The sequence below is a fragment of the Acinonyx jubatus genome, chromosome B1, assembly GCF_027475565.1.
Source record: "Acinonyx jubatus isolate Ajub_Pintada_27869175 chromosome B1, VMU_Ajub_asm_v1.0, whole genome shotgun sequence".
Lineage (NCBI taxonomy): Eukaryota > Metazoa > Chordata > Mammalia > Carnivora > Felidae > Acinonyx > Acinonyx jubatus.
Window position 1 is genome coordinate 65,068,263 of NC_069382.1, and position 19,389 is coordinate 65,087,651.

At 33.5% G+C, this 19,389-nt stretch overlaps 1 protein-coding gene across 3 annotated transcripts in view; it reads left to right on the plus strand.

Annotated features, from left to right (window-relative positions):
- FSTL5 (follistatin like 5) overlaps positions 1-19,389 on the plus strand; it is a 781,763-nt gene that overhangs the window by 706,534 nt on the left and 55,840 nt on the right. For all 3 annotated transcript variants that reach the window (XM_053216758.1, XM_053216759.1, XM_027068355.2), the window contains exon 14: positions 15,380-15,487. In XM_053216758.1, coding sequence (XP_053072733.1) covers positions 15,380-15,487 — 108 coding nt within the window. The remainder of the gene's footprint in view (positions 1-15,379; positions 15,488-19,389) is intronic.

A 19,389-nucleotide genomic window follows, 5' to 3' on the forward strand; every position in this document is an offset into this window, starting at 1 on the left:
GATTCCTGACTAGAACCACAAAAAGTGGTAATAAGTCCAAAGTTAGGGCTTTTCGTTCTAAGAATCCTTAAGAGCTTCACATGACTTTATCTAATCACCCACCCACCCATCATCCATCCATCCATTCATGCTGTACATATTGATTGCCTACTATGAGATATTTTTGGTATTACAAGTAAAAGAATGAAAAGTGTTTCTATTGAAAAACTCTGGTTAGGGTTACAAATTTACAGTGGGCAATTAGTATAATGGTTTAATTTCTAATAAGATAATGACTGGTATAATCATGAGAAAAAGGATGCATAACTGTTCTGGTAGAAAACCTATCTAAGGCCTCCAGAGTTACATGATTCTCATATATATAACCAATCAAATGGTTCAGTACCTATTATGAGAATATATATCTTTCTGTATATTTCACCACTTATGCTTCTGTCTTTGAGACTGCTGGATTTTGAGCAGGTTCATTTTATCTTGATTTCAGCTGTAACAGAGGCCATCAAATTATAGGCATTCAGTATGGGATTATTTACATTCTAAAGCTAGCAGGTTAATGGGGGCACCTGGGTGGCTTAGTCCGTTAAGCCTCCAGCCTCAGCTCAGGTCATGATCTCAAAGCTTGTGAGTTTGAGGCCCACATCGGGCTCTGTGCTGACAGCTTGGAGCCTGGAGCCTGCTTTGGATTCTGTATCTCCCTCTCTTTCTGTCCCTCCCCGGCTCACGTTCTGTCTCTCTCAAATAAATAAATGTTAAAAAAAAATAAAGCTAGCAGGTTAAAATTAGAAGTATGTTTCAGAAATAATCAAACTGGTCTTTAAATTCAGTCTTCCAACTATAAACCTACACTGACTAAATATGTATTACCTACTAGATCCTCAAAAGTGAGAAAAGCTAACATCACTTATCTTCATATAATCACTATCTTCAGACAGCAATGTAAAATTTTAAATTAATAGAAAATATTGATAATGAAATGTTAATGCAATGGTAAAAGTCACATAAATTATATTATTTTTCATAGTGCCTATAATTACAATGAAATATGAGAATGTAAAAGATACTATATAATACTGAATTATTGAAAATAATATTATGATATATCATGATTGTGCAGATTTTTCAGACAAGAATCTAACATTTACGTTTTTATAGGTTAGAAAATTGGGCCCCATCCAAATGGGTCCTCCTTATGATCTTGTTACTAAAATAATAATACTTTATTACTCTTTTTGTTCATTATTCAAAGATAATCATTATGTGTATTTCTGCCACCATAAATAAGTATTGACTGATTTTGAATATGACATAAGTGGAAATATATAGTTCCATTATTTGTATCTGGCTACTTTGCTGTACATTATAATCATAAGATCATTTCATTTAAACATAGCTGTAGTGTGATTCTTTTTTTGCTGTAGGGACACTGATTATAGTTAATTATCATTGTTTGTCGATTCTGCATTTGAAAGTTCACCAAATTCATTTAGAACCAAAAAATCAATGCTCATGGTGCTTTTGTGGTCATTCAGGGACATGCGCAGAGTGGTGAAAAATTTGTCACCCAACATATATATTTCTAGCAAAGATTGAACTTGAAGAGACTCTGCCTTCTTGTTTCAGCTTTTATACTGTAAACAAGTCTTCTTTCCATGGTCTATTTAGTACCATGTGTTTTGCATTTTTGTGGTTTTGTGGGCAATTTTCCACTTAAAATGATTCCTAAGCATAGTGTTGAAATGCCCGTGTAAGAAGGCTGTGATGTGCCCGATGGTAAGCTTCATTTAGCCATGAGTTGTAGTACACTTTGGCCATGAGTTCAATGTTAATTAATAAACAATATATATTAAGTAAAGTGTCTTTGAACAGAAACACACATGAAATAAATTTAAGTATTGATTAGTTGATGAAAACCTTTTGACCAGAGGCCCTTAGGAATTGAAGTATGTATTTTCCCTAGGAACAATGGGTTATTATTCAGAAATTCAGTGTTTATGGTAACTTTATAGAAACAATTACCAATAATAATGAAATCAAATGCATCTTAATATACCAGACATTATTTATCCATTAACAGTAGAAAACATAAATTACAGAAGGAGATTCCAGAAGGGAGGTAATATTTTTCAAAATGGGAGTGAAAAAAAGAAAAAAAAAGAGGAAACAGTATTTAGGTCCAAATGAGTGATAATAACTGAGAATTTACTGTACTATAATAAAGAATATTTTATATATATATGTGTACACATATACACTGTGTATTATTTTTATTTTATAATTTATAAAATAAAATATAGTAAGCCTTCAGATTTAGAAAGGACAATGAAATCTAAATGGAAAAAAAAATAAATATCAAAGAAGAATCTTAAAACGGCAGATGAATTACTATGAGAACAGCAGCAATTTTCTCAATAGCAATAATGGACACCAAATGAAAGAGAAACATTATTAAAGGGCTTAGTGGAAATAAAATATATTCTAATATTATAATATGATCAGGGAAAAATAATTTTGAAACCAGAGCATTATTTATTGTGTCAGAGACACAAAAACAGATATTATCACCAAGATAAACTGAAATAGAACTGAAACTGAAACTGTTTGCTTCAGGAATAAGGAAAATTAACTGATCAGTAAGTTTGATATGATAGTGAGCAAGAAATTTGGTAAATATATGATATATTAAAATACTAACTTTCAGTAATAATTAGGATATCCTCTTAGTTTAAGATTGAAATGTTTAGGGGCACCTGGTTGGCTCAGTCGGTTAAGCGTCTGACTTCAGCTCAGGTCATGATCTCATGGTCTCTGAGGTTGAGCCCCAAGTCATCCAGCTCTGTGCTGACAACTCAGAGCCTGCTTCAATTTCTGTGTCTCCCTCTCTGTCTGCCCCTCCCCCACTCACACTCTGTCTCTCTCTGTCTCTCAAAAATAAATTAAAACGTTAAGGAAAAAATTTTTTGAAAAAAAAAGATTGAAATGTTTAAAAGAGTGAAAACACAAGACAAAAACAGTGATATGAGTGTTTAAGTACTGTACATAATACGTAAACAGGGAAAGGGATGATTTGTTTGCAATATTTTAAGATTTTTTGTATTATTTTGGAATGGGAATAATAACTAATTATCCATACATATGTTAAGTATGCTTATTAATGTTACAAGAACTTATCTTTCAATATTGTGTCTGTCTATTAAAAAATAAAAGGCAATGAAAAACTTACAAATAAATACACTGGGAGAAAAAAGAAATAAGAAAGACAAATAATACGGATGGAAAATCCCAAATAAATAGAAACAAGTTTAAACAAAATGATAGGATACAACTGAATACATTTATTTTTTGAGGAACTTTCATACTGTTTTCTACAGTGCACAAGAGTTCCTTTTTCTCCCCATCCTCTTCAATACTCATTGTTTCTTGCTTTCTTGATTTTAGCCATTCTAAGGTGATATCTTAGAAAATATTATGTAGATTCCTCAAAAACTTAAAAAATGGAAATATCATATGATCCAATAATTCCACTATTGGTTATCTCCCCAGGAAATATGAAAACACTAACTCAAAAAGATATACTCCTATGTTTATTGCAGCATTTTTTACAATAACAAAGGCATGGAAGCAACCTAAGTGTCCATTGATAGGAATGGATAAGGTAAATGTGATACACAATGTAATATTACAAAGCCATAAGAAAGGATGATATCATGTCATTTGAGACAACATGGATGGACCTAGAGGGTATTATGCTAAGTGAAATAAGTCAGACTGTGAAAAACAAATATACTATATGTGTTCACTCATACGTGGAATCTAAAAAAAAATAAACAAACAAAATGAAGAATCATACTATAAATATAGAGAATAGACTGATAATAGCCAGAGAGGTGGAGGGTGGAGGGTTGGGCAAAATACATGAAGGGGAGAGGGAGATACGGGCTTCCAGTTATAGAATGAGCGAGTCACAGGGATAAAACACAGAGCAGAAGGGATACAGTCAGTGATACTGGAATAGCAATGTAATGGGACTATATTTACAGTAGCTATATTTATAGTAAACATAGCATAATGTATAAACTTGTAAAATAACTAAGCTGAAACTTAGTGTAATAATGTGTGTCAGCTATACTCACGTATTAAAAAATAATAAAATAAATAGAAATTAAAAAAAAATATGTTCACAATAACAATAACTGAGGATGGACTAATGTAACTCAATGAAAAACAAAAAAGAGAACTGTCAGCCTGAATAATGAAAGCCTAGCCATATGCACATTATGAGATAAGAGATAAAAGAAAAATTGACTTGTAAGGACAGTGCAGATGATGCAGGAAGTATGCTAAAAAAATCAAAAAAGCTCATATAGCTATATTGACATCAGATTTTAAAGGAACTTTAAGGCAACAAAGTATTAAGTTAAAGAAAGTTACTTGATAATGATAAAAGGTTTACTTTATTAAGAAAATATAAGACTAAAAACATACATGATTGCTTACAATTTTGTGAAGTGATTATTGCCATACTACTAGTAGAGATTGACATATGATCAAAGTGAGAAGAATTTGATAAATCTATACTTGACCAATCAACAAAATCAACACTATATGTGAATTGAACAACAGTATTACTATGCTTGAACAGATGTATGTGTTGGGCTTTGCATCCAGCAATGATTAATATATACATCATCACTAAACATTTTATCATATCTTTTTCCATTAGGGCCATTACAACAGCATACAACAGACTGTGTAGATTATAAACAATAGAAGTTTATTTCTCACAGTTCTGAGTCTGGAAAGTCCAAGATTAAGGTGTCAGCATGGTTGTGATCTGGTGAGGATTTTCTTGCTGGTTCTTATTGCCATCTCACTGTGTCCTCGCATGGTAGAAGGGGCAAGGGATCTCTGTAGGATCTTTCTTTAAAAGCACTAATTCCATAATCTCCATGCTCATGACCTAATCACTTCCCAAAGGCCCACTTCCTGATACTATCATCTTTGAGAGTTAAGATTTTAACATATGCATTCTGAGGGAGAAATAAACACTCAGACCATAGCATTTAGTGAAAATGACCACATGGTAGGCTACACATTAAGTCTCAAGAAATAGAAATGAAATTATTTCATACTGATTTTCTGACACAATGTTAAGCTATTAACAGTACCAAAGTAAATTTAAAATATTAATATCAATATCAAGTAATATTGATAACCATAAATAAATATGTTGAATCCAAGTAAGACTATGATTTGAGGTTATTTTTTTCCTTAATTAAAAAAATTAATAATAGCTAAAAATAAAACATTTAACCAGATAGTTTTAGAATTTAGCTAAAGAAAATCAGAATAATCTTTATGAAAGAAGGAAAATATAAAGACAAATATATACAGTAAAACCTTGGTTTGCGAGCATAATTTGTTCTGGAAACATGCTTGTAATCCAAAGCACTTGTATATCAAAGCGAATTTCAAGAACCATTGGCTCACTTGTGATCATGTGATTTTTGGTGTCATGTACTACTTGTATTGCAAGACATAATTAGCTTATCAAGTTAAAATTTATAAGAAATGTTTGCTAATCTTGCAGAACACTCACAGAACAAGTTACTGGCAACCCAAGCTTTTCCTGTATATGTAAATACACAAAGGAATTAATGTATAAAAGACAAAAATTGATTATTAAAAAAAAGACTAAGTAAAACTAAACTCTGGGAATTTTGGCAAAAAATAAGGACAAAAGTCACGATTAACACTATTAGAGTTGAATAAAAGAATATATAACCACAATCCTAGCAGAGAATAGAAGAAACTAAGAAAGTATTAAAGTGGTAAATTCTAAAAACAATGTGGGAAGGAACAAATTAAAGGGACAATATGTTAGAAACATGTAACCCAAAAAAGAATAAAAAGGAATATTAATTTAAGGGCTTTAAAACAAAACAACACAAAATATTGTGTCCCAACTGGGTTTAGAGGTGAAAGTTGACTTGGTGGCTGGCTTCCTGTTTTATCTACTCTTCCTCCTCTGGGGATAGTCTCTATATATTCTCATACTTTCTACTATCAAAGACAAATCGTAACCTTCTCTTGATGCATTTTGCCCCACACACCATTTATCAGCCTTATTGCCTCACTTTCTACAGCTGCCTTCTATTTGGAGAACAGTAGGAACCAAGAAAAACGTACCAGATATGTTCCTATTGTAGGAAAAAAATGTAAGAACTTAATATTTGGAGCAAAAAGGCTGAGGCAGTAGAGTCTCATGTGGTTTCCCACACAATTCTGGCAAGGTGTATGATGAAGTTGAATGTTCCCTTTCCATCAATAAAAAAAAATGGTTTTGAATTATAGGGGCTACCGAATACCTCACTGGAAAGAAGGAGCATGAAGTAGCAAGTGTAATGATTTGGGTCATTCTGCAACAATCTGTTCTATAGAAATTTAGACATCACTGTAGTTTTAAAATGAAAATTTCCATACTGAGTACACTCAGTCTAGTATTCTTTCTGATAGAAATACTACTTACTGAAACCTAAGGTTGACTGGTTGACTGTAAATATCAACTTAAAATTTTAGATATATACATAAAAGATTGTTTTCCTTTTAAATATAGAAGTTAGAATCTTCTTTTTTTTAATTTAATTTTATTTATTTTGAGAGAGAGAGCATAAGCTGGGGAGGGACAGGAAGGGGGAGAAGGAGAAAGAGAGAGAGAGGGAGAGAGAGACAGAGAGAGAGAGAGAGAATTCCAATAGGCCCCTTACTGTCAGCACAGAGCCCGAGGTGGAGCTCTATCCCACAAAACATGAAATCATGACCTGAGAAAAATCAAGAGTCGGATGCTTGACTGAGCCACCCAGGGGCCCCAAAAGTTAGAATTTCCAATTTTTTAATTTGTCTAAGCTCTTTGTTTCAAAACCATGTATAAATTCAGCCTGTGAACTCTTTAGATAATGAGTTCCATACGTCTACTACCTGCTGGGTGAAAGAACACATCCTTATATTTGTCTTAACAATACCTTACAGTATGTAAATTTTAGTCTTCAAAAGTACATGCTTAAAGGTGAATTATAAATATCCTAGTGGTTCTATTTTTGTACTTGAAACACTTCATCTCTTAGAATTATAAATTCCCTCAAGGTTTTCCCAATTTGAAAACAACATGATAGATCTTACAGACTTCAATATTGAACCCTCTGTTTTATAAATTAATAACCCAAGTAGTTCAAGTTTTAAAACTACTTAAGGAAAAAAAAAACATTTCTAGCTACTTGAAAGACTAAATTAAAAAAAAAAACTTTATGACTTAAAGCTGTATTTATATCCAAATACAGGGCACACTCAAAGTCAGCTGCAAAGCACAAAGTTAATTTTATAAAAAGTAAAGCATCCCTTTCTCATTCTGACCACTTTTCTCAACTGAGCCTAGATTTGAAGTCAGTCTTTTTTGCATCCAAGTAAAGTTATACTTCCTGATTGAGTGCTGTAGCTGTTTATTTCTTTCTTTAAAACCTGAGTATATTATACAGCTAAGAATATTAATTATAACAGAAAGTTAGTTCATCTTCTCCCAAACATGATAAAAAATACCATAGAATTTTCCATAGTGTGGATATATAAATGGAACAGTGAATTCCCAAATCAATCTTAAAAAAAAGAAAAGAGAAGAAAAATAACACTACTCTTATTTAAGTTTAATCTTTCGAGCTTTCTTTTTCAATCTAATTAAAGTAGATCCCTAGTGTTTTACACTGACCTTATCTAAGAAATCATATTTCTGACTTTTACTTTTGCCTGAAAACACCTGCAAAAGACTGTGTGGATTGGTATTAAATGTGTATTTTAGGATTAAAAATCTAAACATTTTGAGCAGGTTTGTTACATTTTATTATTAAAATGACAAATATTTTCTTGACAACGTAAGATTTTATAAAATCCATGATAAAATATTATCATTGGAGTCTATTTGTTTTCAGTGGATGCAACAGTATCATTTGTATCAACAGCTTAAAAAGTAAAAGGTCACAATTTTTTAATGGAGTCTATAACGTTGGTGTTGCTTTAAACATCAAATGTGTTTTTATAAGAACACATGAAATTTTTATAAGAGTGGCATACAGGTGATATTTGGTTGTAAAAGAGATTGACTAGTAACCAACTGACCTCATTTTGTCTGCTGTGGAGCAAAATCAGGTTTTGCTTGGATGCAAAAGTGGCTTGTGACACCTCGGGAGTATTCTTGAGTGTCATCAGCAGTCTCCTCTAGCCATTAGCACATTATCTTGAGAATCGACATCATTAGTTTAAATTAGGTTCACTTAATTAGCCAGCTGCTACTCTCCTTGTCAGACTGATAAACAAGCTGTGCTTCACTGTTCCTGCATGTCAAGACTCAACCCCAAGTTTTGTGTATCTTCGTTGCTATTATCAGTATTTCACCCTTACAAAATAAGCCATCTTTATAGAAGTTGATGCAACTGGCCATGACCAGTATAGCAAGTATTTTAATTTTTTAATGTTTATTTATTTTTGAGAGAGACAGCGAGACTCGGTGCGAGGAGGGGAGGGGCAGAGAGAGGGAGACACAGAGTCTGAAGTAGGCTCCAGGATCTGAGCTGTTAGCACAGAGCTCTTCGTGGGTCTTGAACTCATGAACCATGAGATCATGACCTGAGCTGAAGTCGGATGCTTAACTGACTGAGCCACCTAGATGCCCAATATAGCATGTATTTTAGATTTTTTATATTTGCCTCACCCCCTCAAGAAATACTGATAAATTTGTATAATGGTAGGCATGTTGGAATTATGAAGGAGTTAAGGTTTGTAGATTGACATAGAGAAAAAACAAAACAAAACCTTATAGTATAAGTAAATTATATCCTTAAACAATGTTTTAAAATATTAAAGAAAAAAATTTATCAATATCTTTATAAAGGTACAAATAAAACCTTTTTATTATTACATTATATAGTATATTTTAAGAAAGTAATAGGATACTGGGGCGCCTGGGTGGCTCAGTTGGTTAAGCGTCCAACTTCGGCTCAGGTCATGATTTCATGGCTTGTGGGTTCGAGCCCCGCATTGGGCTCTGTGCTGACAGCTCTAAGCCTGGAACCTGCTTCGGATTCTGTGTCTCCCTCTCTCTCTGCCCCTAACCCACTGGCATTCTGTCTCTGTCTCTCTCAAAAATAAATAAACATTATAAAAGAAACGAAAAAAAAGGAAAGTAATAGGGTAAGAAGTTAATTGAACATAATATAACACTCTGAAAACGGTACTTATATGGAAAATTAAGAAATATGGATTCTCAGACCTGAATACCTAGGTCACTACTATTAATTAGTTATGGTAACAATATATTGTAATTTTTAAGATATTTCTGAAAATGAAAATTTTTGGAAGTAGGATTATGGTTTAATTATCTGAATATCACCAGGCCAAGCAAAGGATACTGTGTGCAGAAAATCATAGTGTTTATTATATGGGAGAAAAATTTCCAATCTGCAGTATCAGAACCTTTAATTTAAACAAAGTCTTATGCAGGGCACCTGGGTGGCTCATCTGGTTATGTGTCTGACTTTGGCTCGGGTCATGATTTCTTGGTTCTTGGGTCTGAGCCCTCATCAGGCTATATGCTGACACCTCAGAGCCTGGAGCGTGCTTCAGATTCTGTGTCTCCCTCTCTCTCTGCCCCTACCTTGCTCATGCTCTGCCTCTCCCTGTCTCTCAAAAATAAATAGACATTAAAAAATGTTTTAAACAAAGTCTTATGGAATCATTCAATAGATCTAAACTGCTTCCCTTTGTTCTATTATGGTCAGGATTTCAATGACCTGCTACAAATAAAAATCTCATTTCCATAGGCTTCTCCAGGCAAAGTTTGAAAGCAATTTTCCTAGTAAAATAATATCAGTAATTAAAACAAATTTATACAAAGTAATAAATGAGCATTCTATATAGGTTAGCTGTGAGGTGAAAGATGAATACATATACACTTTTTTTTTCCAATCACATATTCTTGAACATTTGTTATTCAACTTATATCATTTTTTTTCTTGGTAAATGGTTAGTAGCTGAAGAAAAAAAAAAAAAAACCTATATACACCAATGGTCTCCAAAGTGGAGTGGGTGCAGCATAAAGGAATGAAAATGACAAATTGTGAGAAGGAGATACTAGGATGTCTTTTTTCTTAAAAAAACATATTACATTTTATAAGCATTTAATATATGGAACAATGTGGGAAGCTTGAATTCATCTGTATTTTGAATAGTGATGTAATGCACACTAAACATGACGGCATTTGGAAAGGAATGTGGGAGTTTTACAATAAGGAGGGATCAATAGTGGTACTTTAGTTCATTTTTATCTGTACAAAGGGGATAATGATACTGCATACCTCATCACAAAGACTGTTACGAAGATTAAAAGAAATTGTATTTGTAAAACATTTTTAAAAACCTTGTTTATAATAAGCATAGCACAGAGTATAATTGTCTTTCTTAAATAAAAAAATAATAATGATAGTAATAAGTTTTGGAATGTTCCTTAATTTTGCAATTTTGTTTCCCCAATTAAGTAGATTTAGAGATCCATTAATTGTATGTTGAGTACTGCTATTTACAAGGTATTGTTCTAAGTGCATAGGTGATATTATTGACTTACACAAACACAAACAATCTGCTTTCTAGCAACCTAGAATCCATTGGATGAAAACAGAAATGAAAGATGGGAATATTAAAATGTAAATTGCATAATGTATGCTGAGGTAGTAAGTCCTTTAGAAAAGGTAAAATGGTAGTGCAAGGCCACATGGGATTGGGCAAGCTAAGGATGAGGGGATGTGCACAAAGTGAAGGCTGCTAACAGTATTAAGCAGGGTGGTCAGACTGGCCTCCCTGAGAAGGCGAGTTCTGAACAAAGGAGGTGTTGAGGAAGCAGACACTGGGCTATCTGTGGATAAGTTCAGGGGAAAAGTCCTCCAAAATACAGACATGTGGAGAGCATGTTGGATGAACGGCAGGAGGCCAAGAGCACCTTGATTGGAGGAGTAGGTGAAGGAGTCAGAGAAAGAAGAGGGAAGTGGCAGGTCAGCTAGGGCCTGGTAGTCATTCGAAGAACTTTTGGCTTTACTCTGAGGGAAAGGAAAAGACACTGTGGTGTTTAGAGCAGATTATTGTCATGATCTGTCTAATGCTTACAAAACAAACAAACAAACAAACAAAAGCATCCTGACAAATCTGTTGAGAAAGTTGGTGAGTATAAAGTTAGATGTTAGAAATCATGTGATGAGGCTCAAGAGGATAGAGTCTCTGTTCTTGTCAGTAGCAGGGGAGATGCAGAGATCAGTATTTAAAAGGCAGATGGAATCTTGTTCCGGAGAATGAGAGGCATGGGAGAGAGAGGGCAGAAAAGGGTAACAGAAAATTTACAATCCTTTTCATAAAATGTGGAGAAACATTTAAACTATTTTATAACACCGAAGTTTACAGGTTTAATTATGGAAGAAAAAAATTAAGTACCAAATATAGTGTCTTTCTCTTTTATAAAGGCTAATGGTCTAAACTTACTCAACATTTAAAGTAATTCCCAGAGTATACAAGCAGGTATTTTGTGAAATACAATACAATACATTCAATTTAGTCCTTTCAAAAGTTGACAATATAAGTAAGAAAAATAACAACTTTTGGCTGAAAATTGGGTATGGCAAGATTAGCCTGAAGATGATTGTTTGGAAATATTTCTGTCATTGTTACATGAATTTGTTACTGAAAACCATGTAAATGTTCCCTCTGTGAAATGTGTTATATCTGCACACTTGAAATGTTGTAAACATATTTTTATCTCCTAGAGTTAAACATTTTCCAAATAAAGTATGTCAGATGTACTTTTCTTCATTTTGATCCACATATCTTTTTTAGTTCTGGTGAGCTTTTATAACCAAATCCCAAAATAAATTGAAGAGAATTGAATACCAAAACTTTGAAATCCTGAAAGTCAAAATGTTCAAAAATTTGGGAGAGCATTGAGCAGATATTTTTCTAACTCTGAAGCTGTTTTGAAAATTGATTGATATTTTTCTCCTTCAAATATGTATAGCTTAATTTACTTGAAGGCAATTATTCATGGACTGCTTTTTGACGTCTCCTGAAACATATTCTCCTATGTCTCTGTCTTCCCATATAAAATAGTCTCTGTCTTCCCATTTATAAAAATATTCATACTTAAAAGCTCAAAGTATCACCTCATGCCCCTATCCTTCATCCTGCTTTTTACTCCTTCCCCTGAGCTTTCATGGCATTTGGTTCTTATTTTTATTTTTTGCCACATCTATTTTAAGTTCTTTCATCCTCTTGTCTACAAATTCTTTCAGGACAAAGACTGTGCTTATTTACTTTCCCTTCCAGGTCTCAGATTCTTCATTTGCTAAATAAGGGTACTATATCTCTAACTTTAAAATATTATGATGCTAAATGTCATGAAAATACCTCTAGTTCGGTTAGCTTTTCTGATAGTAGTAGTATTTCCATGGCATACCCTAAGTACTTTATATTTACTACCTTACCAAAATATTCAGAACAACCCTTTGAAGTAGGTGTCATTATTGTCTCCATTTTATCAGAGAGGAAACTGAAACACAGAGAAGCTTAGTAACTTCCCAAGGTACTATTATTTTTCTAATTTAAGTGAGGAGGTTAAAACTTGCAGTTACCTTCAGAATGCATGCTCATAAGCATGGGGTACTACTGCCTCTCACTGATTCTTGGCTTCGTTTGCACTGTCTATACAGATAATACTGCATGTATTGGGGTCTGTGGGTTTCCTTCCACCTTCCATAAAAGAAAACAAAAATAAAAACAAAAAACAAAACCAACAAACAAAAAAAAACCCCAAAGAATGTTTCCTATACATGAGGCATAAATAGAAGTGCACCATATCCACATACACACTGTCAGGAATTAAACTATCAGTTAAGAAGGATGATCTTTCATGTGCAAGGAGGTTGCCACATTGGGGATAAACACAGACGATCAAATCTCAGCTCTTCTGATCACCTGCTAGATGACTACTGGTAAGACCGAGTCTCCATTTCTTATCCTGTTTTATGTGGATATTAACATAACCCATGGACTGAACCTTATGAGAGCTGGCAAAATGGAAATTTTCATTTAAATTGTTCCTTAATATTTAAAGTTATCTAAACATCTTTGATCTTTGTTTAACTGTGTCTTAACAGTTGAAAAACAAAGAGCCTTTTCTTAATGTTGCTTTTGTTGTTGTATTGAACTATTTTATCTTTACATTGTAGATTATTCCATTTTAAGCTGCATGCAAAATAGGGTAACGTTATAATCACACATAGATCAAATTTTACAAATAATACAATATTACGATATGAAAAACAAAAGAATCTTATTGCTTTGTTATTAGCGTAATGATTAATGATGGCACTTTTGCTGTATATGCAATGAAATTGTCAATGAGGACATGAAGAATTTAAATGAAACATCTGGCATTCATTTGATTACAATGAACAAAATACCAGACTATTTCTTAAGTAAAAAAGCCATTTAATTATCCCAAATAACATCAAGTCTAGAGACAGTTATTCTAGGTTTGTGTAGCAACTCAAGGTTGTTACAGAGAATTCAGTCTCCTTTCATTTATCTCTTGCCAAATCCTCCAAGTGTTGCTTGGGTTTTCTTTCTTAAGCTTATTGTTTCATGGCCTCAAAATGACTTTGGAAATTAAGGTTTACTGTTCTCATATGAGAGCATCCAAAGCAGGAAGAAAGAGAAAGTGTGGCACAGTAGCATTCTCAAAAATCATTCATCACATTAATCTTTACCATGTATAAAGGGGAATATTCTATGTGACCACTCTAGCCTCTAGAGAGGCTGGGAATCTTCACACTTGTGAAAGGGACCCTAAATAAGTGTTGTTTTCTCCCCTTCAATATTACTGTAAACAATGGCATCCATAGTAGCATAATGTTTGATTTTTTTTTTAATGTTCCATATGAAAACTACAAACTACCTTAATTTTTACATGTGTTTCCCATTGTAGATAAGCCTGTCTTGCTGTCTGGATTTTTTTGTGTATATGTGTTCTACCAATTAGCTACGTTTGCAGTTTTAATCTTGTATTATTTCTTCTACTTGGTTTTGTGTAAAAGGGGAATAATAAAGATGGAATCCCTAAAAGGAAAAAAAAAAGGGAAGTAGGCTTAAATCTCTGATGCTCACCAAGTGGGCTACCTTCCCTGAGAACATTGATGGCCACCTAATCCCAAAGCAACATAGTGGCTCTGTTAGTCAGGAAGAAAGTGACAAGGGCACTAATACAGAAATCTTTAAATAGGTGTTTTTAGAAATTAAATAATTACTGCAGTAATCCAAGAGTATTGAGAATTTTAAATAGATAAAATGCAGAACAAGGTTTTAGAAAATAGTTACTTTGGTAAGACTAAATTGCCAACATGTTAACTAAAGCATGAACCTTCACATGTTCAACCAACAGTAGTTTACCTTTAATCCACTGAGAAGAGGATTGCATTATGAACTAAAAATTGGGAAATTCTCTAGGGATATTGAACAGAGCTTTTGGAAGAAATGCTTTCTATATTGAATAAAGGTAGTTTTATTGAATACAATTTGTTTAATGCTATATGATCAGAAAAAAAATATGTAAGGAAACTACTACAGGAAATTACTTGAAAAAGGTGTTAGCTTGAAATATAAATAGCTTGAAATTAAGGTGAGTGAAATAACTTCCTGGCAGCAATTTGTTTTCTGGAAGTTTTGCTTTAAGTAATTGCTAAATATTATAAATATTAGCAGAAAAACACATTTACCACATCAATATGTTAAAATAATGCTTTTACTTCTTTCTGTAGTATTAGATTATTCATTAAGGAAACTAAATTAGGTAATCTGTCATTAGAGTTACAACCATATATCAGATTGCAGGCATTTTAGCATTATAGATGGCGAAATCCCATAACCAGCACTAGAATGAAAAAAAAAAAACTAATAGTATAAACATAGTTCTTACGTGTGTTCAACAATTGAATAAAATACACATATTAATCATTTATATATCTTGAGTTTCTAAATAGCTTCTCTACGACACACAATTTGCATAGGTAATGAAGGAACTTAAGACTACATAAAAATATGGGCAAAAAATTATTCAAAAAATATGCTTGGGTAAAGTATCATATTTCCAAATTAATCAAATGAAGGTTTAGAAAATTAGATAATTTGCAACATAAAATTTTAATCTGACATCTAAACTCTTGTGTTCTTTCATAATTTTTGGCATAGTTTTAAATGAATATTTCAGTCTGAAAACATTTTTTTCAACTCCTATTTATTACAGGCAGTAAGCACAGACCCTGTGCCAGTTAAATTACACTACGACAAATCACATGACCAGGTATGGGTGTTAAGCTGGGGTACCATGGAAAAGACTTCTCCAACATTGCAAGTAAGTACATTTCAGTATATTTGAGAAAACAATGATTTTAAACCTTTAGATATATCACTGGATATTTATAACTATTTAGCAATGATATTCTTCCATCTGAGGACTGTACTTTAATCACATCTAGATCTGCATAGAAAAGGCAGGGGGAGATAATACAAGTACTTGTTTGGATTGGAAAATACTGTAGGTCATACTTATCAAAGGTTAGATTTATACACAAAAATAATAAACGATGATGACAAAACTGATGCCATTAGGAAGAAAAAAATCATAATTTACCTTTCAGCAATTACCTTCCTCCCTCCAATTTGCATGAGATTTCTTTTGTTTCCATCTCTCTTTCAAAACGTGGCATGGAGATAGAGACTAAGAGAGTTGGACAGTCTCAAGACACATCTCCAATTTTTCCAGAAAGATAGTGTGTTATTATATGAGCACAGACTCGTTTCTAACTGGGGAATAAGTGGTAGAATCTTTGTGGAATTTGCTTACATTTTAAAGTTGTTTATACAGAACTTAGTAGAGAAAAAAATATATATTTTGACAATGTCTCTTTGGCACAGTCTTCCAATTTTTGGAGTTTCAAGTTTAACAGAAAACTGAGAGGGAATGAGAAAGAACATTTGGCCCTGGAAATGTGTTTTTTATCTATTTCTCAAACTGCCTTGATTATAGCACTGCTGTGAAGATTCCTCTTCTTATAAAGTCCTAAATCATTAACTTTGGCCAGTTTTCACTAAGTCTTACATGCAAATTTTTTTTGTTTTGTTGGTTTTTTCTTTTACTTTTTGTCAGTTGTCACTACCAATACTTTAAATGATTCTGAAGTATTTTTAGTTTTACAATATTTAACTTACAAGAGGCAAGTTTACTGAAATGATTTTAAAGGAACTATGAGAATGATGGTTCATTTTGTATTTCACTAGAAATATGTGTCATAAGTTACATCTAACATGTAATAGTTATTCAGTTATTTGCTGTAGCAAATGAAATCACCCCAAAATTTGATGTGTTAAACAAAATTAAAGAATGACTTAATGGGGCACCTGGGTGGCTCAGTCGGTTAAGCACCCAACTCTGGCTCAGGTCATGATCTTGCAGTTTGTGGGTTTGAGCCTGCTTTGGATCCTGTGCCTCCCTCTCTCTGCCCCTCACCTGCTCATGCTCTGTCTCTTTCTCTCACTCAAAGGGAAATAAACATAAAAAATAATAATAATGACTTATTACTCATAGTTCTGTGGTGCAGCAATCTGGGCAGTTTGTGGGCATGATTAAGAAACACTCAGATGGCTGCACTCATCTGATTACAGTAGCTGGATGGTTCAAAATAGTCTCACTCCCACGTTTGTTATGTGATAGTGGTGATTAGCTGGGCTGCTTGTGTCTCTAGCATGTGCCTGCTCATCCTTTAGACTGGCATCTGGCAACATGGTGGTTCCAGGTTATAAGACAGTGGAAATTGCAAGGCTAATTAAGATCTAGGTCTTAGAATTCACATAAAGTCACTTCTACTACAGCTTATTGATCAAAGCAAGGCATACTCCTTGCCTAGATTCAAGAACATGAAGTAACAAGGCCAATCTTTTGATGGAAAGACTACAGTGTTCATTGTGGACAACTGCTTGACTGATCTATGACAATATGGAAATGTCGTCTAGTTATTTGATATTTTACTCTTAAATCTTGACAAGATAAAACAGGCCAATAAATATTATTTTTTAAAAAACCATTCTTATGAATTATTTTAATTCTATTTCCTTAAAAATAAAATAAACAAAGCTTATAAAAGTTATTTTTTTCTTTTAAAGCAGTATATATTTTCTTTTTTTATTTATTTTTATACTTTCTTTAAAACTTATTTATTAATTTTGAGAGTGGGAAAGAAAGATAGTAAGTGGAGGAGGGCAGAGAGAAAGGGAGGACAGAGGATCCAAAGTGGGCTCTGTGCTAACAGCAGAGAGCTTGATGTGGGGCTCCAATTCATGAACCATGAGATCATGACCTGAGCCAAAGTCAGACACTTAACCAACTGAGCCACCCAGGCACCCTACAAGCTGTATATATTTTCATTCTACTATATTCTTTAGAACTGATTTCTTCCCCTCCCTATTGGTATTTGCTACTTGGATAGATTAATGTTGCAATCCTCAGTGTTGCAATCCTTCCATAAGGCACTTTAGGCAAACTCCTTTAATATCATACAGAAAGGGGGGGGAAAGGCTTTATAAAGGTGTTAAGTAACTTCCCACACGTTATCCAGCCGTTAAAAAATGGGTTCTTTTTCTCTGGCTGTCCAATAAAAAATATGCTAGTAAGATTTAATGATTTTTTTAAGTACTTGCTGGATGGAGGGAAAGGTAAGTTCCACACCTGAAAATATAATACAATATGTAAGAATTCAAAAGTACTATTGAAATAGTACATACCATAAGATTTATTTGCATGAAGTAAAATTTATACACATGCACATACATCTATATAAATCTGTGATAGATTAGATAGATTGATAGATAGACAGGCTGACAGGAAACACAGAGTCTCTGGATCATAGAACAGACCATTTCTTACTCAAGGAGCATATTTGTGTTAATTCTCCAACCCCATTCCCATGGGGTGATGCCATGAGAGATTAATATCACCCTGCCTCAGCACAGTTGCACTAACAAGAGAAGGACCCTGCAATTATGTGTCTCCAAGTTTTTTTTAAGACTGCTGGCACAATAGCCCATCCTCTCCTGTGAAAGATAGACATTATTATTACTCTGGGATGCAAATCTTATCAGGACGGTGCCCTGGAATGTCAGTAAGGCTCAAAGGAGTTAAGTCTCTACCTCTCTCTGGAGCAATACACCACCTTTAGCTTCCAAGGCCTTTTTGCTGCCCTGTCATCCTTTAACCAACTCTGCCAGTGCCCTCTGCTCAGAAAGACTTGACTCAGCAGAAATGTCAACAGATTAATGGTTAATTGTCTTCCAACAAGATTATCAGGAAACATCTGCAAAGGAAATGGGATTTAAGATTTGTTTCAAAGGGGAACAGACTTACCTTTGGAGAAACTGAATTCACCAAACCAAAAATATGGGCAAGGTCTGATTTTTCCTAGAGTGTTCCTGTGGCATGTTGAAAGATTAGACTAGAACTAGAGATATTGATGTCAGGTTGTGATGGCTAGGCAATAACTTTTTGCCCTAATGCAATATATCTTATAATAGTGGCCACTGAAAGCTTGAAAGTGCGAAAGCATTTTTATCAAAGATCTGAAACTCATATATATACTTATACTTTGTGTTTTCATTTGACTATAATTAAATCTATACAACTTTACCAATTATGGAAGCAAAATATATTTTCTGTAATATTTATAATTAATTAATAACAACTAATAAATTTCATAACTATAGGTACATAAGACAGTGCTTTTCCAATTAGTATTCTCAGATGAATTATCAAAGATTTATTATCGTTATTTTTTTAATTTTTTATTATTTTTTAAATTTTTTTTAATGTTTATTTATTTTTGAGAGAGACAGAGACAGAGCGTGAGCAGGGGAGGGGCAGAGAGAGAGGGAGACAGAATCTGAAGCAGGCTCCAGGCTCTGTGCTGTCAGCACAGAACCCGATGTGGGGCTCAAACTCACGACCTGAGCCAAAGTCGGACGCTTAACCGACTGAGCCACCTAGGCGCCCCTCGTTATTTTTTTTTAAAAGGAAACTATGCCTTATGAAAATTTAGGAAATGCTGTTCTGAAAGTCATGAGTCTGTCATCTACACAGATTTACAATCCATATGTTATCTTTTCAAATGCACAATAATTAGAGAGGAAATGTCCCCAGGAAACAACTTGGAATAAAGTCTTTACGTCTTGCTATTGGCCAGGAAGTAGGCTCCTGCCAGATGGGGT